At 43.7% G+C, this 26685-nt stretch overlaps 1 protein-coding gene across 1 annotated transcript in view; it reads left to right on the plus strand.

Moving 5' to 3' along the window:
• Positions 1-26685, plus strand: part of PTPRT (protein tyrosine phosphatase receptor type T) — an 825916-nt gene that overhangs the window by 719059 nt on the left and 80172 nt on the right. Inside the window, exon 20 of the mRNA XM_060079174.1 lies at positions 14425-14615. Within this exon, the coding sequence (XP_059935157.1) occupies positions 14425-14615 (191 nt within the window). The remainder of the gene's footprint in view (positions 1-14424; positions 14616-26685) is intronic.

Below are 26685 nucleotides of genomic sequence, written 5' to 3' on the forward strand. Positions count from 1 at the left end.
GCCACCAGGGAAGTGCCTCCAAGTTCTCTTTTAAGCTAGTCACTCATGCTATGACCATGGAGATTTCTCTGCCCTCCCCCACTCCCCAAATCTAGTACATCTGCCCCATTCAGACGTATTCACTAGGTCCCTGTTTGGCAAGGAACCCAGTGTAATGTTAAGGGTGTTAGCTGGCACAATCACTTCTGTCATTGTTTTCTAAAAGCACCATTGCATTTTCAACTGACCCTAAACGTGGTGGGCATTTAGTCACCATTCTAAGTCATTTATTTAGCATGAAAATTTATTAGTTAGGCCATTGTTTAGCAAATTCATCACATTGCACTTTTTACTCTGCACTTTTTACTTAGCAGAATCACTTAATTAGTGTTTTATTACTGGAATCGACTGTCAATTATGTGGCTAATTCATTTACTTAGGGAATGAATGTTTTATCTGCATAAGGCAATTCAAAGTGCACTGTTAACTCTTTAGCGATTAAAGACTATTGTCAGTGGCAATTCATGTTGTAAGGAAAATTAAATCATTTATTTCCCGTGAAGTATCAGGTATTGGAAAAATCTTTGGAAAAGTGTAGAGAGGGTAGTTTAGAACCTTTCATGAATTAAAGGACTTTCATTAACTGAGTGCTAATGAAAGCTAAATAAAAGTAGCTGGAGGGTTTTGATTAGACCCCTTGGGATAAATTATTATAATATGTATACCCATATGTGTATGTTGCTGTAACATAAATGCTCTTTTATTGACATTATTTCTTTGGGCTCTCACAGAAGCATTGTGGGGTGACACTGGGGTTTGTAATTGGCAGCCTCTGAGACGGCCCCAATGATTCCTGCCTGCTTTCACACATCCTTGTATTATCCCTTCCTTTGAATGCAGGCTGGATCTACTGACTGGCATCTAACGAATAGAATGTAACAAAGTATTGAGGTGTCACTTTCAAGATTAGGTTATAAAAAGTCTGGGCCGGGCCTCCCTGGTGGCGCAGTGGTTGAGAGTCCGCCTGCCGATGCAGGGGATACGGGTTCGTGCCCCGGTCTGGGAGGATCCCATATGCCACGGAGCGGCTGGGCCCGTGAGCCATGGCCTCTGGGCCTGCGCGTCCGGAGCCTGTGCTCCTCAACGGGAGAGGCCACAACAGTGAGAGGCCCGCATACCGCAAAAAGAAAAAAAAAAAAGTCTGGGCCTTCCATCTGGGCTGCTCGCTTTCTCTCTCTTTCTCATTTGCTTGCTCCATGGGATGCCAGCTGCCATGTTATGAGTTGCCCTATGGGGAGACCCACTGGGCGTGGTTACTCCAATAACCCATGAGAAAATTAGTTTGCTAGGGCTTCCCTGGTGGCACAGTGATTGAGAGGCCGCCTGCCGGTGCAGGGGACACGGGTTCGTGCCCCGGTCCGGGAAGATCCCACATGCCGCGGAGCGGCTGGGCCCGTGAGCCATGGCCGCTGAGCCTGCGCATCCAGAGCCTGTGCTCCGCAACGGGAGAGGCCACAACAGTGAGAGGCCCATGTAACGCAAAAAAAAAAAAAATTAGTTTCCTAGCGACCACATGAGTGAACTTGGAATCAGATTCTTCCCCCCAGATGAGTCTTCACGTGCAACCATAGTCACATCTGACAGCGTGAGTGCAGATTCATGAAAGACCTAGAGCTAGAGGTACCCATGGAAGCTGCACTCAGATTTCCAACCTACAGAAACTGTGAGATAGTAAATGTTTGTTATTTTAAGTTGCTAATTTGGGGGGTGGTTTGTTAAGTAGTGATAGATAATTAATGCATGGCTTAGTATGTGATATGTTATAAGAATTTACCAAAAGCTTTTTGGTTAATAAGTAGTAGAGCCAGGATTTAACCTTGGTTCTTCTGATGCACTTCTATAACCAAAAAAGCATAGGAACTATAGTTAAGATCTCTCACTGCAACTTTCAGGGGTCCTTAAAGCACTGACATCCCACAAGTGCTACTATTCAGAGGCAGTTTCTCTATAACAGTGATCCCCTTATGACCTGCACACCTTTATTACCATGAGAAGAAGCCACTGGAATTCTGGAGAAGTTGGTGAGCAGCAGGCTTGTAGGATTGATCTTCTTTACTACGTTTCAATCAGGAATTGAGCCAAAATTCCCCTTTCTGGCCCCCAGTCACTGCCCTGACCCCCAATAAATGGTTGTAACAGTAGTTCCCAAACATGACTGGCCCCAAACTAAAGCTACTAAGTTCTTAGGTCTAGGGAAGAAATCTATATTTAACATGTTCCCTGAGTGACTCTTGTATGGCCCCATGGTTTGGGATCCACTACATAAAACAAAGTAGGTTGCCATTTCAGTCAACTTCTATAATTCAACAGCTGAGGGTCTGCCAGGCTAACCCCTTGATGTGCACACACAGCTCTATCAGTTCTTATGAGAGTGTTAGGTATCTGTCCTTCCCAGAGTAAAGGCCAGCAACGTTGGTTGCTTGAATGTTTTTGTTTGGTTGGTTTCAAACAGTACTAAGGTGTACTACCTCATTCACTCACTGAAAGCAGAAAGGACAGCGCTTGCTTTATTGAGTAACTCCAGGACTGTTAATGAACAAATTGTATTTCTTAACTGGAAGCTCCCTTAAAGACCATCTAATCTCTTACCACTCAAAGCGCAGGTCCATGGACCGGCAGCATCACCGTCACCTGGGAGCTTGTTACAAATGCAGACACTCGGATCACATTCTAGACTCACTGAATTAGAATATGCATTTTAAACTATCTCCAGCGTGTATATGAAAAGTTGAGAAGGAGTGGTCTAATTCAACTTCATAATTTTAAAGTTAAGATCCAGAAGGTGAAAGTAGTTGTGCAAGACAATCTAGTGGCAAAACCAGGATGAAAACTCAAGTCTTATAACTCCAAAACTGTGTTGTTTCCACTCTATTCATGTTCTGTTGTCTTTGTAGCTTATTATATCCACACACTCTGCTTAAGTATCCAGGGCATAGTTTGAAATGAAGAAAGCAGGCTTCTCTCCATCCAGGATAATGGCAAACGCGTTTTAGACAGCTGTTTCACATTTCAATTTCCTCTCCCTTTCCCAGACAAGTTTAGCATTTCATTTTCTCTTTCATGTCAGGCTGAAGACTGTAAAACCTGACAAAATTGAGTTTTTCTAGTTTAGCTAAGTATTACTCTGCAACTATTTTGCATACCTTTGTCTTATTATGATTTTGACAAACGAGAGAGAGGAAATGTTTTCAATGTGAGGCATTATTTACTTTTTTTTCCCTTCCATCACGTACTTTCCTGTGAGGATGTGGGTCTCAGAGTGCAGTGATACATACACAACACAAAATGCTGGGCTGGTTGTTTTTAGTGTGAGCACAACTCTGGAGCAAGGGAGAAATTCTAAATCATGCCCTGCCCGAGCTGGAGTCATGGCTGTAACCTTCAGTCTGACAGAAACACACCCTTCCCCACACAGTCTGTCATCCACCCTATACAAACCTCTCTCAAAAGCCACCCTAGAATCCCTCTGTTTCCTGCTTGCAAGAATATCAAAACCATACAATTTACTTTTCTTTATTATTTCTGCTTCAAGTAACTTACTAAGCAGGACATGTTCCTCTACGTTCTTTGGAATATCCTATCTATACTCACATGAACAGCCATATACAGACTTTTCTACTAATAGTATTAAATAACTTCACAATGATAATAATCTTTCCACATTTTCTTCTTAATATACTTCATTCTCATCTGATAAGTCGTATAATCCCCAGGAAACTATTCCTTATCAGCCAAAATTTGTACCATACTTTATCATCTGTTTACAAAATTCTTTAGGCACATGTATCACTGCCTATTTATGGGGTATTTTTCTACTCATCGAAGTTCAGATAGTCCGTTACTTCAAACAGAAGTGCAAGTGGATGGTGACTATGCAATAATTAAACACTGGACTTAGACGTTACAAAAAAGAGTTTGTGTTTCTGGTGAGCTGAGACGTTTTAAAAGTTCAGCATTATACCCCTTCTCCTTTGTGGTTCAGCAGTGTATTTCCAAGATCCCATACATAGCCCCCAGCTTTGTTGTCTCATTTCCTAGTTTGATCACTGAGCAGTTAAGACCAAAAAGCATCCTCTTGTTGCTACAGGTCTGTTGCTTCTGGCTCGCCAAGTGATCTTCATTTTTGTTTGAATTAAGTTTATAAAACCTATGCTGTGAACCCTGGTATCAGCACTTTTCCTGTCTTGTTTTCCCACTGATTTTCATGAAATTGTGACAAAATGAAAAAAAAAAAAGACTTTCAAAGCCTTTTTTTTTTTAACAGTGAAATCCTTTCTTCAAGCACAATCATACCTAGAAGTCTGTTTTTCTTTTAACATCTTTATTGGAGTATAATTGCTTTACAATGGTGTGTTAGTTTCTGCTTTATAACAAAGTGAATCAGTTGTACATACACACATGTTCCCATATCTCTTCCCTCCTGCATCTCCCTCCCTATCCCACCCCTCTAGGCGGTCACAAACCACCGAGCTGATCTCCCTGTGCTGCGTGGCTGCTTCCCACTAGCTATCCACTTTACACTTGGTAGTGTATATATGTCCATGTCACTGTCTCACTTCGTCCCAGCCTCCCCCTCCCTCTCCCCATATCCTCAAGTCCATGCTCTAGTAGGTCTGTGTCTTTATTCCCATCTTATCTCTAGGTTCTTCACGACCTTTTTTTTCCCCTTAGATTCCATATATATGTGTTAGCATACAGTATTTATTTTTGTCTTTCTGACTTACTTCACTCTGTATGACAGAAGATGTGGCACATATAAACAGTGGAATATTACTCAGCCATAAAAAGAAACGAAATTGAGTTATTTGTGGTGAGGTGGATTGACCTAGAGTCTGTCATATAGAAGTCTATTTTATAAAACAGATAAGAAACCATTTACCTCTGGCTGCAGCAGAGGTGAGGGAAAACTCAAGTGCTTGCTGAGCATTGCGTGCACGCGTGCACACACACGCACCCACACAACCCCTCATGAGGGTCCAATTCACTCCTGACCCACAGAAGAGACTCTGAACAGAGGTCTCCCTTCCTAACTCTGGCTCAGCTCTTAGGTCACTAAGTCCACAGACTAATAATTCACTTATTCCTTCCCCTGGATACCACATGCATGAAACTTTCCACGTTATGATTTACCTAAAATAAAAATAATGATCCCAACAACTGGTCACTTAAACTAAGTACAGACAGATGGCTTCTAACTAAAAGGGCATGAGTCACAAAAGCAAGGCCATAACATGAATGGCACCCTCTAAAATCAAGCAGTGCACAGCATGTATGGTCACACATGGCCGCCCTGTGGACCCCTGGATTAGAGGAGCCTCAGGAAAGATGGGGTCCAGTTTATGGGGCCCTAGTAGACCACAGGGTTTCACTGATAGACACTTTTTTTCATTATTGCTACAGTCACCCAGAGTCCAGGAACCAGCCCAGAGAAACTCAAAGGCCAGTGTTTTGTTACATGAGGGATCCTTGGGCTGGAAGTACTTCTGCATCTTGGCTGTGGTGGTCACAGGACTCTACACCTGTGATTAAATTACATACAGCTGTGAACACACACGCACAGGTGCACGTAAAACTGGTGAAATCCAAGTAAGTTCAGTGGAGTGTGTTCATGTCAATTTGCTGATTATGATGCTGTGGAATAGTTATGTAAGATGGTAACTTGGGGAAAACTGACTGAAGGGTATATGGGGCCTCTCTAAGTTATTTCTTACGACTGCATGTGAATCTACAATTATCTCAAAATAAAACTTTAAGAAAAAGCTGGTGCTCTGGTAAAGGGCTGGAAGGTAACTTCTGACCCTGGCCACATCCATCAGAGTCTTCAGATGTGTTTCACGGTTTTCCCAATCAGTTACTCACTCGCCAATCCAAGCATGTGATACAAGTGTTCTACCCGTTTCTAGAAATTGTGAAGTGGTTTATGTGTGTGTTTTTTCTTAATCATTTTTGGCAGAGGTTTGTCTAATTTATCGGTGTTTTCGAAGTAAAGAACCAGCTTTTGTTTTTCTTCAGCTTCTCTGTTGTGTCCTTAACTTCTATTATGTCCCATTATCATCTGTTCTTATATTTATCTACTTACTTTCTACTTTCAGTGACTATATTTTTCATCTCTAGAAGTTCAATTTGTATTTTGCAGAGTCACCCATCCTTTTTCCATGATGTGTTGCCTTATTGCTGTGGTTCACAGTCCTTCCATATTCTCTTTAATCAATCTAAGTGTATTTATTTTATTGTCTCTTGACAGTTTTATTATTTTCAATCCTTGGCAGGCATATCTCTCTGGGTATCATGTCTGCTGACTCTCCCTTGTGGGGATAGGCTTGCTCACGTGGCTTGTCATTCTTTATATTTTATTTTTCTGCTATGAATTCATCTTTAGTGGAGGCGGTTTTGTTCTGTGGGAATTAACATGTCTTGGATTATGAAAATAGCTCTATAGAGTGGTTCTCATTTGCTTGTCAGGACAGGAAGGTTTTCTGTGGTATTACACGGATTTTGTGTGTTGATTTCTAGGTTTGCATTTGCTCTATCACACGCAGAGCACAAATGTGGACCCCAGACCAAAATGTGGTAGGGGTCCAGAGTTTCCTTTGTTTATTGCCTCTAACTGTTTGAAAACTATAAACCCTTCTTTTTATTCTACTAATTGATACCTTTAACTTAAGTGTGCACATACACACGTGTGCACACACACACAGATATGCACACCCATGCTTGAAATTAGATCCTTTACTTAAGAGCAAGATTAAAATAGTATATATTGACTGTCTATTATAAAAGGTGAAGAAGTTGATTTTTTTTCTAGTGATTCATCAGTCACCCATTTCCTCATTTTTGTTACTAACATTTCAGAATTTAATCAAGTATTTTTATATTAGATGTTTTTACATAGTTTCTCATTAACCATTCTTTTTTTATAGTTCATTGTGTTTCAACACATTTATTTTGATTTTAATACTCATATCTATGTTTAACTGATTTTGGTGTATAACAAATCAGTTCTTTTATAATACAATTTCCTCCGATCTTGTGGGAGTTTGTTTGTTTGTTTTTTTTTTTTTGCGGTACGCGGGCCTCTCACCGTTGTGGCCTCTCCCGTTGCAGAGCACAGGCTCTGGATGGGCAGGCTCAGCGGCCATGGCTCATGGGCCCAGCCGCTCCACGGGATGTGGGCTCTTCCCGGACCGGGGCACGAACCCGTGTCCCCTGCATCGGCAGGCGGACTCTCAACCACTGCGCCACCAGGGAAGCCCCTTGTGGGAGTTTTTTATTTTTTTAGCTAAAAGTTTTTTTCCTTATTTCCCCAACTCCCCAAGCCCCTAGAAAACAATCAGAGCCACAGTATAATTCCTGAATCTTTGTGCATCAGGGAATGTTTTTCTGCAGCCTTACAAATGAAAAACCACTTATATCAGGGTATGATTTTGGAGTCACAGCATATTTCCCTCAAAAATTTTGTTGCAATGATTTTTGGCATTTAAATTTGGGCAACAGAAAATATGGTTAGCATTGTTTCTTTTTCTTTATAGATAGCCTTTTTTTCCAGCCTAGATGTTTATCTGAGTATTTCTACATCAATAATATTTAATAACATTATCAGGAGGTTTGTTCTAATTTTAATTGTACATGGAGAGCTCTTTACATTTTGTTCATTTTTGGGTTTTATTCTGCCAAAAAGCTGTTTTTACATTGTGTCGTTTATTATTGCATCTGTTTTGTTTATTCTATTCTCTTCTTTAGTAACAGCAATTATCTGTCTTTTATATGTCTGTTTTTTCTCTGAAAATGTCTTTTTGGTGCCTTCACACGTGAACACACATGAGCAGATGATAGATTCCAAGGAAGAAGAAGTCTCATTGTTCTCATTCCCTTATATGTTCACTACAAGCTTCTCAAATTAATTCTCCACAAGTTTCTGCCTGTTGCTTATTCTCATTACAGATTCCAGTGTCCATTCAAATTCTGCTATTCCAGTTTGGTTTCCTTACCATCTTTCCTTGCCTCACTCAGCAAATTTTCCTCTAGTTGCTTCTTCACTTGATCCATATTTTGGAAAAGCTGTCCTCTTATTGTTTAATCTTTCACTTCCTTTATTCTTCCATGTTTTCTTGAATTTCATGCCATCTAAAATGCATTTCTGTTTTCCACTGTGTAGGTTATAGAAAAAAATCAAATGGGCTTAAACAATAAGTTAATGTGTTATCTTAGAGAACAGGAAGTCAGGAGTTAGAGGAGGTTCCATTGATTGGTTGAATGAGATGCCCAAGAATGTCATTAAAGCCCCCTATCCTTTCAAGCTCTCCACTTTGCCATCTCATGTTGTCATTGCCCTTAGCCTGGATCCTTTCTTGGATGCGAGATTGCTTTAGCAGTTCCAAGCATCCAACCCACACATGGTAATGTCCAGTAGGAGACAGAAACCACTGGAATATCCTTCTTAGAAGTAAGGAAATCTTTCCTAGAAGAACATAGAACTCCCCTAGTACACCTTCCCTCCTAGCTCATTGAAAATTTTTGAAAATTGGCAAAGACGATAGGAACATCTGATTGGCTTTAAAAAATCAGGATTTTCCCCTACGTCTTGGAATAGGGTCATCCTCCTCTGACTCACATGGGGAATGTGTGGGCACCCAGACTCGTTTGGGGGTTCTGCCAGAAAGGAAGAAGGTGAGGGATGGTTGTTGGGTAAACAGTCAACACTGACTACTTTTCTTTTGAAAATTTTATTTTTCTCAGCATCCAGAGTGTCATTTTTCTTATTTTTCACATCGCAGATTTTTCTGAGACTCCATGTTATTTTGTTTCTGTTTTCTTAACTTTGAAGAAGGAGAGGTCTCTAGGCACTGGTGTTTGCCAATAAACAGAGAAGGCAGATTCTTACTGTCGCTTTCACTGTTCAACTGATTGGAATCCTTTTCTTGTGACTTAAGCAGGAGAAGTAACGGAGGTTTACAGTCCCCATCCCTATGTGATGTATCTTCCACCGTCCTTCCATGTCATGTGAGAGCTGTGGAAGAAGGAATTCACCCTCTCTTCACAAAGAGAAAGATTGATTTCTTTATCAGGAGGAGCAAAGGAATCCAGAAGCACTTTCCTATGACTGTTCCCATCTCAAAGTTTTTCTAATACTGAATCTGAGTTCTGGGGTACAAAGGTGTTTATCCACCCTCTTTTGTCTTAGCCAATGAAAGGGACTGAGGAAGAGAAAGGGCTTGGAGATGCCCGATCCCCATATTTGCTTGCTAGAGCCTTTGATTCTCTGAGCCCAGGAAAGAAAATGGGAAAAGATGAAGCATTTCTTTTTTTTGTCCTTTGAGCCAGTGTTACCTTAAGTAACGAAGTATAACCGTGTCAATTGTATAATGTCCATTTCAGTTCTGTAGAATGTGGCACAGTGGGATGGCATTCTACTTAACTATTAGCTTTACAAGTTCAACCCTATGGAGTTGGTCAGATTTAAGACAGGGAGAGAAGGTAATTCCATCTGTCATTACATTGAGTAAGGGCATATTCCTGAGGAGATATGAGATGGGGGTATGTGAATCTACTCTTTCTCAAAGGTCACAAGTCTGTATACACCTAATCTTAGTTTAAGTCAAAACTAGCATATCACGCCCATGATTTTATATTTCACTATCATTTTTAATGAGATAAAGTAAAGCAATGGTTGAAAATTGATTTAAAGAAAATCTTTGAAGACATGACTATATAGATATGCACTCTTCAGTGCAGTAGCCACTGGTCACAGGTGGCTATTTATATCTAAATGAATTGAAATTAGGTTAAAGTAAAAATTCAGTTCCTCCATCCCACTAGCCACATTTCAAGTGCTTGACAGTCATAGCTGGCTGGTGGCTACCATATTGAATGTGCACATACAGAGGACGTCCATCATCATGTGAAGTTCTGTGGGGCAGTGCTGTGCTAGAGCGCTATCTTACACTGGATCAGTGTCTTTTAGCGTTCACTCTAGCTCGAAGTCAGCTCTCTTTAGAACTTGATGTGGCTCTGGATGTACACCCGCCCTGTCTAATACTGCAGTCACTTACCATATGTGGTGTTAAACACTGGAAATATGGCTGGTCTGAGTTGAAATGCTTTATAAGACACACATTGGATTTCAAAGCCTGAGTATGAATAAAGAATGTCACATATATCATTAATTATTTTATACCAACTCTATGTTGAAATATCATTTCGATGTATTGGGTTAAACAAAATTTCGTATTGCAATTAATTTCACTTGTTGCTTTTTACCTTATTTAATGTTGCTATAAGAAAATTTTAATTGACATACGTGGTCCATGTTCTGTTTCCACTGGACCTCTTTACCCTCTACGTAACTCCAGAATGCTCTCCCTTTCTCTGTCTCTTTCTCTAGATCTGTGCTTCCCAGTACAGTAACCATAAGCCACGTGTGTACATTTAAATTTAAGTGAATTAAAATTAAGCAAAGTGTAAAATGCAGTTTGCCCATCACATTAGCCGCATTTCACACACTCAGTAGTCCCATGTGTTCAGTGGCTACCATATTGCACAGCACAGATACAGACCATTTCCATCATTGTGGAGAGTTCTGTTGGACGGAGCTGGTACAGGTTGTACACAGTGATGGCAAAAACCACAGAAGTGGGGCGTGAATGCCAAAAGCTTGGGCGATGTTTCCACGGTGCCTAACTCTGCAGCACGTTATCCTCCCACCTCCTGGAGCCCATCCGTTCCACCTTTGTCAGACATGTTTACGCACATCTTATCTCCTCTTCTCTCCTGCAAGGGCTGTGGCAGCGTATCTCCCTCTGAACACACTTTCCTCCACCCTCCAGTCTGTACTTATATCTAACACTGTGCTTTGTACAATATAGGTACTCAGTAAATATTTGTTAACCGGCTGGAGTGACAGTTCCTAGCAAGTGATTGGAAATATGTGGCTGTTGCTAGTGGGAGATCTCTAATGGCTTAGTAGCAGAGGGGTAAAAAAGAAAGAGAAGGTCAAAGCCAGGTTCCCAAGGAAGAAGGAAGAGCAACTGGCAGAGAGACAGAAAAGAGGAAATCAGAGGGATGGTGGTGACCTGGCATCTCATACACGTCACCATAATCCCTCTGCTCGCGCCACCATCCCTTCACGGGCAGCAACAAGACACATTGTGGGGGAATTCACAGCCTTAGACAACAGCTATAGAAAAGGTGCAAAAGAAATCCAAAATATTATTATGTGATAAATAAACATGTAAGGCCTATAAATGAGCAGTTGAAATGGCATGAAAATTAAGGGTCTGGTGAGGAGAAAAATGAAAAATGTTCTCTCCCTGGGCCAGCTGGTTTGAGTTACATTTTATGAGCAGCATGTGGATTCCAGCACCCTTGTTGAATTAGCAGCAGAATCACACATTAGTTTTAAGGCTCCCTCTCGAAAAGGAACATCATAACGATTTTTAATTGGGGCTGATAAAAATGTAGCATTACTTGTAGGTTCCTGAGAGAAGTGAGTTGTCAAATTGGGTTTTCATTAAACCTAATGATGGAAAATTAAGTGTAGGGAGTCTGGTGAAATGGGGTGTGATAAAAGGCATCACTTCTGCATTATCAGAGGTTAATAGGGAATAGGTGAAGTAAGATACCCTGGAAAAGGGAGTCCAACTAGTTGAATTAACAAACCTTGAAACTCCCTTGGTTCTGAGTCTTCGTAGCATCATTAGCACCAGCACTGGCATTATTACATATGTTACAGCAATACAAGTTGCTCAATTTCAGACACGTTTGTTTTCCATTCCAGTGTTGGTTTTGCTGACACCAAGTTTACAGTCTGTCTAGCAATGTGTTTAGAGGAAAATATCCATATTGGTAGCTGTTTGGTTTTTGAAACACTTGGCATCTCACAAAAATTGTCAGATGCTGTTTCCTAAGAAGCCTATCTCTGCCAGGCAGCTGGTCTCCCAGGAAGCCCAGGTCCCAGGCCCATGGGTCTCTGAAGATATCTGTCACCATATATGATAGTGGCTTAGGTGGGACACACTCACAGAGCTTCAGGCATTGACTCCGGTTCATCCTGTCCTGGGAATCGTGAAGTGCAGCATCTAGAGAAGCAAACTCAAGTGCTCCTTTTTTCTCCATCCCCATGAGGGATGTTGACTGGAAGGAGGCCTCAGATCCATGGAAGCTGGGACGCCTACGAGAAGTAGCGTGAGGGGCTTCCCTCATGGCGCAGTGGTTGAGAGTCCACCTGCCGATGCAGGGGACACGGGTTCGTGCCCCGGTCTGGGAGGATCCCACATGCCGCGGAGCGGCTGGGCCCGTGAGCCATGGCCGCTGAGCCTGCGCGTCCGGAGCCTGTGCTCTGCAGCGGGAGAGCCCATAACAGTGAGAGGCCCGCGTACCGCAAAAAAAAAAAAAAAAAAAAAAAAAAAAAACAAGAAGTAGCGTGAGTCTTTAATGAGAAGGAGTCTTCTGAAAATCCTTCAGTAGTTTCCCGCTGGCTTGAAGATTCTTAGACATTCACACCTTTCTAGGCTGACCTCACAGCATCTCTCACAGCTTTACCCCCATCATATTTCCACTCTCTACCTCCTCTCCATCTTATCTTCCTTTCTCTTACCTAGATGTGCTTGGCTTTTCCAGCTTCTTTGCTCATGCGTCCAGTGGTTCTTCTTGTCTGTCTACCCTACTAGACCATCCAGCCTTGAGGGTGAAAGCTGTATTCTGTGCACTTCCAGTGTCTACCAGAGTCCCTGGAACAGAGTGGGGCCTCAGTAAATCTAACTCCTGATCACAAGGGTGTGATGGGGAAGGGAAACTGTGCCCACATTCGCCAGCTCTGTGTTTAAGCAACGCCAGTGAAGATGTGTTACCTGTTACCTCAAATCCCAGGAGAAAAGTAAACAGTATTTTTCTCATGCTTGTCAGAAGACTTGTGCTTACATCTCACCTAGGCCCTTCTTCCTGGTGCATAAACCTGTATATTCTAGATCCTTCTGTTGGCAATCCTTTCCTTACTAGGAAGAGGTTTGCTCATGCTGTCACATAGGAGGAAAATTCACTTTTACATACAGAATCAATGTTTGATGGGTTATTGCGACAGAGAGAAACAAGCTGAAAGATACGTGGATTTTGAAAAGACAAGTTGCAGAAAATGAGGAATGTATGCTAGAACTCCCAGGGAATGAGTGTGGCACAGGCCCCGTGGGGTCTGCCTTGGTACCTTGCGGTGCCTGAAAACATCTGGGTGAGACACATCAAATCTGGCAGTTCTCATCTTACGCATGCCACAAACAGGAGGGTCTAGAGCATAGGCTGTCCATGTCTTTGGGAGGAGGTTGGGGAGACCAAGCCTGAATGGTTCTGGATAAGACAAACTGGCCCTGAAAGATTGACAGTGAGTGTATAGCTGGCAGGGAGTTCATAGGGTAAGAAAGTGGTTTTACTGGTCTAAGGAGAGCAGAGGAATTCAAATTCCAACCTAAGCAGGCATCAGTTTTGAGGGCGGCCCAACTAGCAGGGAGCAGTTAACACAATTCAGTGTGTCTAAAGATTATTATCAGACGAGATTATAGATCTTATACCAAGAATAGATGTATGAAGGAGATGAGGCGTAGGACCCAGGCCTGGGAGAAGTAGCTATCAGGACTGAAGGAGGAGGCTCAGGCTTCCCTACCTGTAAGGTAGGTTCAGCATCACTCCTGGAGCAAGAGTGTTCAATTCTGGGGAAACTAGACAGTAGGCTGAAGGTGATCATTGTTGCAGAGCCCATAGCTGCAGAGCAGCTGAGAGGGTCAGGGTCCCTGCTGTCTACTGCAGATCCAAGACTGGCTCCAATTCCTCCCAGTGTATGACCCAAAGGAAACAAACTAATAGAGAAACCAGGTCACACGGGGATGCAGGCAAATGGACCAGAAGCAGACACATGGCTCTGATCTCCAGGGACCTGAGGCTCTCCTCACCTGCAGGCAGGCACCAGAGACGATTCCAGGTAGCCTGCTTCCTCAACAGGAGGGTGCTCCTAGTATCCATCCTGCCTGGCTTCTCACTGGTTCTGGGATTGGCCTGGATTGGCTGAGACCACCCTGGCAAGCCTGAAGGAAGGACAGAAACAGGCAGGAGATGACAGCCAACCTGGAACCTTGTCTTTACTCCATCAAGAGGCACCCTTGAAGTAGAAACGAACCAAGGGGTATTGTGTGTCACTGGTTTGTTTGTTGTTTTCATGTTTAAGTCTATCGCCACAGCCATGGCAGGGAAACCGTGTTTCTTTATTCTTTCTGCGGTTCCCTGATCAGCTGAGTCCTGAGTTAGGTCCATCTGCCCTCCTGAGGTCAACCTAGGGGGAGCCACAGAGGGCAGAGGACAAAACTCCTATAGGTGATGGTCTGTTCTCTCTCCTTCTCTTTGAAGCAGATGGCAGCCGTGGGGAGCTGTCCCAGCCCACCCTCACGATCCAGACTCACCCCTACCGCGCCTGCGACCCCGTGGAGATGAGCTATCCCCGGGACCAGTTCCAGCCCGCCATCCGGGTGGCTGACCTGCTCCAGCACATCACTCAGATGAAGAGAGGCCAGGGCTACGGGTTCAAGGAGGAATATGAGGTAAGAGACCAGCCTGCGGGACACTCCCTGATGGGCACAGAGGCTTTGTGGGTACTAAAGGTACTCAAAGTAGGGTCCCCGGTTCAGCAGCATCAGCACCACCTGGGAGCCTGCTGGAAATGCACCATCTCAGGCCCACCCAGACCTACTGCATCAGTTTAGAGTCACACCTGCCTTCAGTGGGAAGATATCAATAGAATGGCTCCAGCCCCCATCCCACGTGTTGTAGAAAAGCCAGCAGATCACCCCTGCCAGTGATTTTCAGCAGGCCTGCTTGCTCCTGGTCACTTCTGGCCTCATTGTCATGCTTCTGTTGTGTTTTCAACACCCCCAAGTCAATATCGCATCTGGCGACTGCTGTCCTCCCTCTCTCGGTACCTGCTCCGCACCCCTGCCTTGGACATCCCTTACCTTCCTCCCCAGCAAGTCTCTAATGCCAAGGATTTGTGAGTAGCAGTTGTTACTAAGGTTTAGGGAATCACAGAAGGATTGCAGTGGAGTACAGGAAGTACTGAATACAAGTCCTCCTGAGGTGAGGTTCTGGTCACCAGACAGGTCTCTATCCACTTCCTTCCCAAAAGTTCCTTTGAGTGTCCTAAAATTTTCCTTTTCTTTTTCTCCTCCTTTTTATAGCAGACAGGAAAAGAACTCCACTCCCTCTACTTTATTATGCAGAACAATTATAGCTATCTTCATCTCACTCCTTTTGTTTCACTCCTTGCCCTTTAGGCCTCACCTTTTACAAACAAAAGGTAGAAGGAAAAACTCATTAAGATGTTTTCCTGCACTAAAGAGCACCTGACCCCCCAAGAGGAATTTTGCATCCCTCCTGAGCTGGTCGGGATCCAGCTGCAGGCTGCTTTGGAACCAAGCATCTCTTTCTTCTCTTTTCCTTTCCTCTGTCTACCTCTCCTCCATCCTTCCCAAAATATCTTTTGAGCATTTACTGTGTGCCAGGCTCTGAGTTAGATGCACTAGGTTTTGTTGTGGTGGTGGTGGTGGGGGGGGGGTTTCTCACATGCATCACGTGGCCCAGATATGCTAGGTTCAGTTTCACTGTGTGCAGTGAAAATGCATTGACTCAGATGCTACACATTTGGAATTCTTGATACTGCATACTAAGTTTATCTCTCAGACTGTATTCTGAGAAAGAGCTTACAAAGCAATATTTCGGAAGTTGTGTGAGGTCATGAAATTGTGCTAAATTTGGCAGTAGGGGGTGTCCAGACATCCAGATTCCGATACAACAAACTGTGTGGCCTATCGTTTCGCTACCTGAGTTTTAAAGTTCTTTATTATTTGAATGAAGAGTTTGGATAGGTGATTACTAAGGGCCTGTCTGGTCCTAAAACTTTGAGAGTATAAAACATGGTAGCTAGGAGGACAAAAACGTTTATGAACAAACGTTTGTGAACAAAAACGTTTATGTCAATGGACATGAGTAATTACCAGCTCAGGAGAACCAGCAGTTAACTTCTTTTGTTTTGGTTTGGTTTTTTTGTTTTAACATCTTTATTGGAGTGTCATTTCTTTACAATGGTGTGCTAGTTTCTGCTGTATTACAAAGTGAATCAGCTATACGTATACATATATCCCCATATCCCCTCCCTCTTGCATCTCCCTCCCACCCCTCTAGGTGGTCACAAAGCACAGAGCTGGTCTCCCTGTGCTATGCGGCTGCTTCCCACTAGCTATCTATTTTACGTTTGGTAGTGTATATATGTCCATGCCACTATCTCACTTCGTCCCAGCTTACCTTTCCCCCTCTCCATGTCCTCAAGTCCATTCTCTACGTCTGTGTCTTTATTCCTGTCCCCGGCAGTTAATTTCAAATATGGTCTAAGTAAAATAGTATTTTTCGGGCTTCCCTGGTGGGACAATGGTTGAGAGTCCACCTGCCGATGCAGGGGGCATGGGTTCGTGCCCTGGTCCGGGAAGATCCCACATGCCACGGAGCGGCTGGGCCTGTGAGCCATGGCCACTGAGCCTGTGCGTCCGGAGCCTGTGCTCCACAACGGGAGAGGCCACAACAGTGAGATGCCTGCGTACCGCAAAAAAATAAATAAATAAATAGTATTTTTCATATACTCAATCTATAAATTTTGGAAGGATACTGGGATAAGAATTGCAGGTGATGGTCTCATCACCTCACATCCCTGGGCCTTATTTCCTAGGAGGTTGGTTAAATGATCCTGATCTCAGGGGGCCGTGGGGTCCAGCAACTGGACCTCGGTCCTTGTCTTCTTTGAAAAAAGAATTCAGCAAAGAGACAGAGATTATGAAGCAGATAAAATGTTTATTAGAAGCAAAGTATGTGTGGAAGTACACATAGGCAGACTCAGAGTGAGTCGTGCCCAGTAGGGGTGGCTAAAATTGCTGATGTGAGGGCAGGTTTCCAGGTCCCTCTGGCCAGTCATCTTGCTCGTGCCCATATTTGGCCTGACTCAGGGCCCTGCCCGATGTGCACGCACATCTTTCAGCCAAGATGAATTCTAGCACGACGGTTTCTGGGAGGTTGGCGGGACATATTATGGGCTGGTGCCCCCTCTCACCTTTGACCCCTGAGTATCTTTTCTGCACATGTGTGGTCTAGGATGTCTCCTTGACCATAGGAATGAGAAAAATGTGCTCGCCTTATCTTTTACTCAAGCAGGGCTCTGTTCCTGTCATTATCTTTATTTCAAAATGTCTACAGGAGACTGTTGGCAGCTGCTCAGCCTGGGGCCCATCTCTCTCCTGCCTCAATCCCAACCCCTTAAAGTATGGGGGGGGCATGTGTGTGTGCTCACACTCACTTGTGTAGACCTGTGTGGTGAGTGAATGTCAGGAGAGGGTGTGTTTGTAAAGTTGTATTCAATATCATGAAGGTTTAATAAGTCATTAGTCATAATAGTTAATTTGTTTTAAAGTTTCAAATAGCATTAAGGGACATATGTGGCTTATCAGAAAGGGGGCCAAGTAGTCAAAGCCTGAGAAGCACTGTTCTAAGAACTTGCAATCTAAAATTTGAAAACAGAAATACAAATACATTTGACGACTTTGGTGCATTTCCTTCCAGAATGATATCTTTTAAAGGTATCCATTCCATCCTTTTGTGGTGGGATTTGGATTGATTTTTTTTTTCATTTATTTTTTTTGTGCCTTTTTACATTTTCCAAATTTTCTAGCGTGGAAATGAACTGCTTTTATAATGAGAGGGAAAACAATAAATGTTGTTCCACCATTTGAACTTCAACCAGAAATATCATTAAGTAGACTAGACTTGCCCTTAGTTAGTTCAAGTTATATTAATCAGTTAGCTTGAATGCTTAGCTTCTAGTTAACAGCATTTCCTGATTAACTAGAGGTTAATTAGAAAACATTACTTCATAGGTGTCTTTCCACACTGTCTTTCCACTTCCTTAGACTATAGCTGGATATTGCTTTGATCATCAAGCCTCCTGTGATGTCTGGAATCTACATACTGAACAAGGAATCACAAATCTACTTGAAGACTGTTTCCTATTGTAGATATATGATTCCTGGGTCTTCAATCCTGCTATCGAACACACACGCCATGTGCTCTGTTTGTTGCCTGTCACTCCCCTACCCTGCTCATTTTCTTCATACAAATTAGTGGGTTTGACAAGTTGACATATAAGGGACCTCTCAGCTATAGCAAGCTGTGTCTTATAAAATTCACTTAAGTTTTACAATCACTTACAAATTTGCTCATTAAATATTTACTGAGTAGTTACTATTTCTAAGAACTGTTCAAGGTATTTGGGATACAACAGAGAACAAAAATGGACAAAGATCCATGTCCTTGTGAAGCTTGTGTTCTAGCGGAGGAAACCCAAAATAAACAATAGACTTAAAAATAAGGCAGTTATTTTACAATAACTTACTTAATGTAATATGTTAGTAAATAATATAGTATGTTAGACAGTGAAAAACACTGTTTGCTGTGTTACAAACTACCCCAAATCTTAGTGACGTAAAACAGCCAACTTACTGTGCTCACTGATTCTGTGGATCAGGCATTTGGACAGGGTACAACAGGGATAGTCTGTCTCTATTCCATGATGTCTAAAGCCTTGACTGGAAGTGCTCTAAGGCTTGGGACTGAAGATCTGAAAGTGTCTTCACTCAGATAGCTAACAACTGGGGTCTCAGCTGGGGTTGCCAGCTGGAACACCTACACTCAGCCTCTTCCGGTGGCCTGGGCTTCCTCACAGCATGGTTGCCTCGGGATCACTGAACTTCTTACATGGTGGCGCAGAGCTCTGCTGGTGAGCCCGCTAGCTAACAAGGTGGAAAGTGCATCACCCCTTGTTACCTACAGTTGGACGCCACACAGCATCACTCCAACCACCTTATGTTGGTTATACGCAAACAATAACTGCCTACATCCTAGGGGAGGGGAATGAGACTCCATCTCTTGATGAAGGGACGTGTAGCGGCAAGATTCTAAGAGAGAATGTGGAACAGGAGTATTGGGAAATATAATCTGTGGATAATACAGTCTTCCACAAGTAAGTACCATGGGAAATGAAAGAGAAGCGCAAGGAAGGGAGATGGTATATTCCAGGGACATGAGGTGAAGGAGTTCCAGTATTAAACAGGCTGAAAGGGCAGTCTTTAATTAGAATATGAGATTTGAGCAGAGACATGCTGGAAAGTATCTGGAGGAAAAGAGTCAAGATCAAGGGAGTAATATATCTGGCATGTACAAGGAGGTCAAGTGCAGTGTGAGTCCAGTGAACAAGAAAGAAAAGTACTAGAAGGTGCAATTGGAGAACTAAAGGGGGCCTGACCATATAGTGCCTTATAAGCCATTATAGGGACTTTGGCTTTTACTCTGAATGAAATGGAAAGCCACTGCAGAGTTTTGAGAAGACAAGTGATAATGTTCTGACATTATTTTGAAAGACTGATTCTTGCTGCTCTGTGGAGAATAGACAGAAGGAGGAAAGGGTAAAAGCAGGGAAACCAGTTGCGAGCCCACTGCAGTGACCCAGCAGAGAGACAGTGCTGACTCACCCAGGGTGTGGCAGCGGCCGTGGAGAGAGGTGGCTGGATTCTGGGTGTATTTGAAAGATAGAGCCAACAGGATTTTCTGACACATTACATGTGGCCTGGGAGAGAAAGAGAGGAATCAAGGGTGACTTCAAGGCTATTACCCAAGCCACTGGAAGGATGGAGTTGCCTCCAGTGGAGATGGGAAGGCTGCAGGTGGGACAGACTTGGGGATGAGGAAGGAATGGGGAGTTTGATTTTGAACTAAGATGTCTATTAGATATCTTAATAGAGATGGAAAGTAGGTAGCTGGATATATGAGTCTGGAATTTGGGAAAGAAGCCTGGACTGGGGAGAAACCTTTGGGAGCCATTGACACATAGATGATATTAAAAACACAGAATTTCAACTGTGAGATGTCAGAGCACGTTTCATAGACCAGGCATTGTACTGGACTCTAGAAACTGAGGAGACAAGATAGAGTCCTTGCCTTCTGGGGAGCTTAGAGCTTATCCTTCAAGATGGGCATATAAACTAATTAGTTCACTGTTTGGTAAAATGTCACAGTAGAGGTATCCCCAGAGTGCTGTCGGAGCCCTTGGAGATGGGGTGCATTAAGCCTAGCCTGAGGATGGATAGCCAGTGGCTTTCTGGAAGACATAAAGCCTAAGCCAAAGCTTGAGAAATAGGAGGGAGCAAAGAAGAAGATGGGGCTGAAATTGTTAGTAGGGGCAGGCATGGGGTGTGGGCAAGGGGATTTGGATTTTATTCCAGGAGCAATGGGGAGCCACTGAAGGGAGCAGGATTTTTTTAAGCTGGATTCGCATTTTATTTTATTTTATTTTATTTATTTAACATCTTTATTGGAGTATAATTGCTTTACAATGCTGTGTTAGTTTCTGCTTTATAACAAAGTGAATCAAGTATACATATACATATGTTCCCATATCTCTTCCCTCTTGCGTCTCCCTCCCTCCCACCCTCCCTATCCCACCCCTCTAGGTGGTCACAAAGCACCGAGCTGATCTCCCTGTGCTATGCGGCTGCTTCCCACTACCTATCTATTTTACGTTTGGTAGTGTATATATGTCCATGCCACTCTCTCACTTTGTCCCAGCTTACCCTTCCCCCTCCCCGTATCCTCAAGTCCATTCTCTAGTACGTCTGCGTCTTTATTCCCGTCTTGCCCCTAGGTTCTTTATGACCATTTTTTTTTTAGATTCCATATATATGTGTTAGCATACGATATTTGTCTTTCTCTTTCTGACTTACTTCACTCTGTATGACAGACTCTAGGTTCATCCACCTCACTACAAATATCTCAATTTCGTTTCCTTTTATGGATGAGTAATATTCCCTTGTATATATGTGCCACATCTTCTTTATCCATTCATCTGTTGATGGACACTTAGGTTGCTTCCATGTCCTGGCTATTGTAAATAGAGCTGCAATGGACATTTTGGTACATGACTCTTTTTGAATTATGGTTTTCTCAGGGTATATGCCCAGTAGTGTAGTGGGATAATCAAGACAGTATGGTACTGGCACAAAAACAGAAAGATAGATCAATGGAACAGGATAGAAAGCCCAGAGATAAACCCATGCACATATGGTCACCTTATCTTTGATAAAGGGGGCAAGAATATACAATGGAGAAAAGACAGCCTCTTCAATAAGTGGTGCTGGGAAAACTGGACAGCTACATGTAAAAGAATGAAATTAGAACACTCCCTAACACCATACACAAAAATAAACTCAAAATAGATTAAAGACCTAAATGTAAGGCCAGACACTATCAAACTCTCAGAGGAAAACATAGGCAGAACACTCTAGGACATAAATCACAGCAAGATCCTTTTTGACCCACCTCCTAGAGAAATGGAAATAAAAACAAAAATAAACAACTAGGACCTAATGAAACTTCAAAGCTTTTGCACAGCAAAGGAAACCATAAACAAGACAAAAAGACAACCCTCAGAATGGGAGAAAATATTTGCAAACGAATCAACGGAGAAAGGATTAATCTCCAAAATTTACAAGCAGCTCATGCAGCTCAATAACAAAAAAAAACCCAATCCAAAAATGGGCAGAAGACCTAAATAGACATTTCTCCACAGAAGATACACAGATTGCCAACAGACACATGAAAGAATGCTCAACATCACTAAACATTAGAGAAATGCAAATGCAAAAATACGATGAGATATCATCTCACACCCGTCAGAATGGCCATCATCAAAAAATCTAGAAACAATAAATGCTGGAGAGGATGTGGAGAAAAGGTAACACTCTTGCACTGTTGGTGGGAATGTAAATTGATACAGCCACTATGGATTCGCATTTTAGATGCAACTATTTGTCATAGATCAGAACAGGGAGATCAGAGGCAGGTAAGGGGCTGGGACAGTAATTCAAGGAAAATGTGGGTTTGCCTGAACCTGGAGACTGGGCCCCGAGCCTAGACAAGCCGACACACATTCTTTCATGTCGAGCCATAAAATCAGCTTGCTCTCTTTAGCGTGTAAACTTGAACCTCTCAATGTATATATTTTAAGTTCGGTGACTTGAAATAATGCATGAATGGTCCTGAATTGAGAGTCAGAATGCCTAGATTTAAGCCCTGTCTCTTTCATTAACTATCTGGGTGACCTTGAGCCAGTTACTCCCCCTCTCTGGGCCTCCATTTTCATATTTAGGCAATGGGCGTGAAGACATTGCTCAGAGTGATCCAAAGAGTGCTTCTGTCCATGATACGTTGGGAGTCTCAGTGGGAACCAGTTGTCCAGGCCAGCTGGATCTCCCATCCCACCTGTAGCTCCACTGGACCCCACTCTCTGGGGCTACCACCCCCGTAGTTATGTCTCAAGTCCTAGCCATGGTGATTGACCAGGGACCTTGGGTTCCTAAGAACTCAAGGAGGCCTAAGGCAAATTAACTGCACTTCCCATACATATCTGAGTCTTAGAGGCTTTCAATCTTGACTGCACATTAGAATAACCCAAGGAAGTTTTAAAAACACCAACACCCGGGCCATCCTTCAGACCGATTAAATCAGAATCTCTGGAAGTGGGATCCAGGGATCAGTATCTCTTAAGCTCTCCAGGTGACTCTAATGTACTTTCAAGGTTGAGACGCTGGTCTGAGGAGGCTCGTGGAGTCCCCAGCACGTGCCCTGCTTGTGTCCACAGACCCTTCCCCTCACCTCCTGTACTTGCTCCCGGTCACATCCGATGCCCATGGAGGCATGTGAGGACCCCACAAATCTGCCCTGCTATTGGACCACAGTCACATTAGAGTCAAGGGGCTTCTTCACGTGATCCTGGACTTCAGAGTCTTCAGTCCTACCTCCCCCAGCACAAATTCCCCCACCTTCCCCAGTTACAAACCAAAAATCCTAAGCATGCCATCAAATGGTAACAGATGTTGGCTGGAGAGTGGGATTGTCTGTGAGTCCTAGAACGCCAGCCACTGTCATGGTCAGATGAGTATCAAGTTTGGGAAGGCTGTGGAGCAATAGGGTGAGGTGACTTTGTGATGGAGAGAAGGAAGAGAAGCATGTTCATCCAGTCCAATCCAGGCAGCCTGTCATCATAATGAATAGAACAAGCCCAGTAGGGAAACCAGAAGGTATTGGTTACTACAGCTCCATTAAGATTATTTAAGGCAACAAGGAACAGCTGTGAGGAATATGATGCAGCCTAATGAAGAGCAAACATTTGTTCATTTTCCAGCTCTGGGCAGACACGCCATGCGCATGGCTTGTGTGGGGTGAGGCCAGTGTTGCCATCTTTCTCTTAGTCATCTAAGTGATGGTGGGCAGCCTCCCGATGGAGCGTAACCAAGGAGATGGATGCTTCAGATCTCCCCAGGTGCCCTCTTCTCTGCTCAGAGCCACCTGAGCAGAGACAGAGCGGACCTCCTGCTTCTCCCACAATTTTTTTCTCCCCTCAGTTGGTAAAAGAGTCCCAGAACATGCCACTGCAGGTGATCTCTGAGAGATTCTGGTCCAGCTTCTCAACTTGCAAATGAGTGATTCTTGGGTAGGGGCATGGGGAATTAGTGGCAGAAGCCCAAATCGTGAAAGGGAAAACGGTTGTTCTCCAGCTCTGGAAACTCATAATGACCAAATTAGAAAGACTTGACTCTGCTGGCTCATTTCACCCCACTCACCATGGATTAAAATAAGGAGAGGGCTTCCCCGGTGGCGCAGTGGTTGAGAGTCCGCCTGCCGACCAGGGGACACGGGTTCGTGCCCCGGTCCGGGAAGATCCCACATGCCGCGGAGCGGCTGGGCCCGTGAGCCATGGCCGCTAAGCCTGCGTGTCCGGAGCCTGTGCTCCGCAACGGGAGAGGCCACAACAGTGAGAGGCCCATGTGCTGCAAAAAGAAAAAAAAAAATAAGGAGAAAATGGGCCTTTTCCAGAGGTGGCCAAAAGGCATCAGGAACCATGTGGTTTCAGACTTGGAAGTTTTCCTAGCAAGAAAGAGCTCATGTACAAGAGACTCTTAACTGAGTCCTTTCCTTTGAGCTTATTTTTATTTTTCCACTTAGTATTCTGTTTGTAACCCAGCAAACAATATTTTCTGTTTAATTGGAATCCTCCCCAACCAAGTGAGCAGTTTTCAGGTGGTACCATAGAAAAGTGTCTCAAGTGAGGGTTAAGACGTGGTTCTCAATCCGCTACTGATATGCTGGGAGGGCTTGGACAAGACTCTTCCATCTCTGTGTCCATGTTTCATCTTCTATGACATGTGTGACCACATAGCATGGACTCCTAAAGGCTGATAATATATGCTGGTACTTCATTTGGCCAGAAACACTTACTGAGTACCTTACACTGTGTAGTTTACTGGAGATAGTTAGAAAGATACAGAAAGAAAATAAAGACCCTACTTTGAAGGAAGCTCATGGTCTTACCACACCATGTAATCACATAACGGAACTCTAGTTAACATGCTTTGTAGACCCATGAGAAAGGGCAGTCCAGGGTGAATGCAGGGTTTTGTCATTTATTTTTGCTTTTTGTCAGTTATTACTGCCAGCATCAATCAGAAGCTTTCTAAAAGATGAGGCACTGAGCTGAAGAAAAGTAGAAGGCTGGGTAGGGGAAAGGCCTGTGTGACAGAGTGAAACAGGGGTTTAGGGGCTCAGAAACATAAAAGAGTTGAAATGTTGCAAGCCAGCTCTTAGGAAACAAAGATGCCTGTCTATGAAAAAAGAAAAATCAAAATGAAACTAGTTGGGGAGACAAATAGGAAGTTTTCACAGTTTTCCTGAACAGAATTAACAAGGTAAATCATGGCCTTTGACAGTCCACCCCTTACCTCTAGCTGACTTCAAGTTTAGGGGAGAGCTGTTGACCCAGAGGCACCCTCCCAGAAACTCATGCATGCAGATGGAGGAAATGTGTGGACAGGACCAGAAGTCTGTAGCCTGGAATGGGATGCAGGGGTCCCCCCAGGTTATAGGCTCAGAGATGGGAGGAATAGGTGTACCCTAGTATGAGCTTTCCCATCAAACTATAGGCCTCTTGGAAGTAGGGCCAGCGTCTTACTCATCTCTCTTCTCTGAAGCATGTGGAAAATAGTATACTAAATATTAATGTAATTGATTTGCAGAGTACTGGTGAAAAGCTTTATGGTTAAGAATAGTCCCATCAACGAAGTGAGAGAGAAGCATGGACATATATACACTACCAAATGTAAAATAGATAGCTAGTGGGAAGCAGCCGCATAGCACAGGGAGATCAGCTCGGTGCTTTGTGACCACCTAGAGGGGTGGGATAGGGAGGGTGGGAGGGAGATACAAGAGGGAGGGGATATGGGGATATATGTATACGTATAGCTGATTCACTTTGTGGTACAGCAGAAACTAACACACCATTCATTGTAAAGCAATTATACAATTATATATCGTGACAAGTGGCTAAGAACACTTGTCTCTTAAACCCTCCCTGTATCCTTCTTGACAGGCTTCATAGACTTTAGGATAAGATTATCATCTGGTACCTGTCCCAGACCAACTCTTCTTATGGTTGGTAGGCGTTCCACCTACCCACCCACCCACCGTCCCACCCCGTCATGGAGCTGAGGTCCTGGAGCCAGGGGGGAGCTCAGATCACCTGACCACAAGTCACAGGCTTCTTCTGACCTGTTATGCTGAGTCACAGGACTCTGCAACCTAGCCCGGTTTCCCCCCTTAATACTTCAATTTCTTGTTAGAACTGAGAATTGGCCCTGATGTCTGCTTGGCTGATGCCTCTTCCTACCTGTTGGTTTGGCCCTACTGAGATATGAAAGTCCTTTCTGAAGCTTGCCATCCTTCTCTGGACACTCTTCTCTGTACCTAAGCCTCCTTGAGTTAGGCCCCAGATAGCGAGACATCAGAACACAGAGTTTCCAAGAGTAGCTCACCTCCAATCCATGGCTGAGAGTATCCTGCTCCATTTCCTTTACCTGTTCACCCACTAACCTCAGCAGATTCTGTCAGCTATGAGGCCCTCCTCACTCCCTTTGGCTTGACTGTATCCCTGGAGATAATTGGATATGATATGCCCTGGGGCGTAATAAAACCAGGCCCAGGGAATGCTGACCAGGCAGTTCCTGGCTGATGCTTCAGGGCACAGCCGAGGGCCTGCTTCCTCCATGATCAGTCTGGCCTGCCAGGATTTCTCCGCTGAGCCTGCACATCCAGAGCCTGTACTCCACAACGGGAGAGGCCACAGCAGTGAGAAGCCTGCGTACCACAAAAAAAATAAAAAATAAAAAAAAATAGAGCTCAACACTCTAAGGAGAAGAGAATGAAAAAAGGATAGCGGAGATTAATGATGGGTGAATATAATGAGATGGCAATTTTGGTTCCAGAAGAATGTGAGTAGCTCCTAATGACTGCCAGCATTCCCTGGTCAATCTACTGTAACTAGCCACTAATGCAAAAATAATCCCCCTCGGCTGCTCACTTTGAAGACGGAGATGAGACTCCCTTTCATACTTTTACCCCCTCATATTTTTTTCCTTCCTGAGATTATCCCCTATTAGGTTGCAGCTCCCTAAAAATGGAAATGGATGTGTG

The sequence above is a fragment of the Mesoplodon densirostris genome, chromosome 16 (genome assembly GCF_025265405.1).
Source record: "Mesoplodon densirostris isolate mMesDen1 chromosome 16, mMesDen1 primary haplotype, whole genome shotgun sequence".
Classification (NCBI taxonomy): domain Eukaryota; kingdom Metazoa; phylum Chordata; class Mammalia; order Artiodactyla; family Ziphiidae; genus Mesoplodon; species Mesoplodon densirostris.